The 1,182-nt window shown below is 42.8% G+C and overlaps 1 protein-coding gene across 1 annotated transcript in view; it reads left to right on the top strand.

Moving 5' to 3' along the window:
- Nucleotides 1-742: 742 nt before the first annotated feature.
- The window catches only part of LOC101854135, a gene marked incomplete at its 5' end in the record, with an annotated part of 6,350 nt that continues 5,910 nt past the window's right edge, over nucleotides 743-1,182 (top strand). The window contains 1 exon segment of the mRNA XM_005090439.2: nucleotides 743-1,080. Coding sequence (XP_005090496.2) covers nucleotides 989-1,080 — 92 coding nt within the window.

Genomic DNA, 1,182 nt, shown 5'->3' with positions numbered 1-1,182 from the left:
CCCGTCCTTTTCCATAAAATTAGATGGTCACTTTATTCAACCTGGCCTTTATGAATTCCTCCTCAACATATTCTTTATTCTTCTTTTGTCTTAAGGCATACAAATACCCGAAAGAAAATTCAGCCTCAATTTATCAATGATCTTTGTTCATTTTCAGACCCAATTATTTTATGGTACAAAAAAACAAAACACACCAAAAAACAAAAAACAAAACAAACACAACCACCATCAACAACAACAACAACAACAACAACAACAACAACAACAACAACAAAGAAACACCAAAAAGATATCAAGCCTTAACTTATTCCTTAATATTTTTCTTAAAGCCCTCTTGTTTTATGGTACAAAAAACGCTTAACCAAAAAGAAATCCCGCTTAAACTTAGTCCTAAATCTTCTTATTTTTTTCTCTTTCTAGCACAGGACCGAAACCTGCTCCTCCCTTCGACATCCTAAGGATACCAGAGGAAGGAAAAACACAAAAAAACACTTACTTCTTTTATTTCAAGGCAACACAAAGCAGAGGAAGTCCAGAAACTCCGGAGAGTCATGGCGAGCACAACACTGTGGCCTCTTGTCTTCATCTCAGTCCTGTTTGTTCTTCTCATGGATGTACCGGACATTGAGGCCAGGGGAGGGGGTGGGCACGGTGGGGGAGGACATGGGGGTGGGCATAGCAGTGGTAGTGATAGCAGTGGGCATAGCAGTGGTAGTGGACATAGTATGGCCACAACAGTGGTAGTGGATATAACTATGGACACAGCAGTAGTGGCAGTGGATATAGCGACGGACACAATAGTGGCAGTGGATATAACTATGGACACAGCAGCAGTGGCAGTGGATACTACGGTAATGGACACAGCTCATCCGGGTCATCGTCTTCCTTCTCGTCTGGACCAGTCCCACACGTCAACTACAAGTTGTCCCAACCTAGTATCATCCACGTGACGTCACGGCTGCCTCGGACAACGCCACTGGGACGAAGGATGACGTCTGCCGAGAGGTTCCTTGTTCTGACGACTGCGAGCTGGCTCATCACCAGACGCCTAAGGCGTACCAGCGACTACTTGGGTTATCGGTAAGAGGGGGAAAACATCTTAGTCCCTTTTTTTTTTTTTTTGGAAATGAGAAAAAGCCACCCCAAAAAAATTTAATTAACAACAACAACAAAATATATATA

This window comes from Aplysia californica, unplaced genomic scaffold (genome assembly GCF_000002075.1).
Source record: "Aplysia californica isolate F4 #8 unplaced genomic scaffold, AplCal3.0 scaffold00016, whole genome shotgun sequence".
Taxonomy (NCBI): Eukaryota; Metazoa; Mollusca; class Gastropoda; order Aplysiida; family Aplysiidae; genus Aplysia; species Aplysia californica.
The sequence above is the reverse complement of the archived record's forward strand: the minus strand, read 5'-3'. Positions and strand labels throughout refer to the sequence as shown.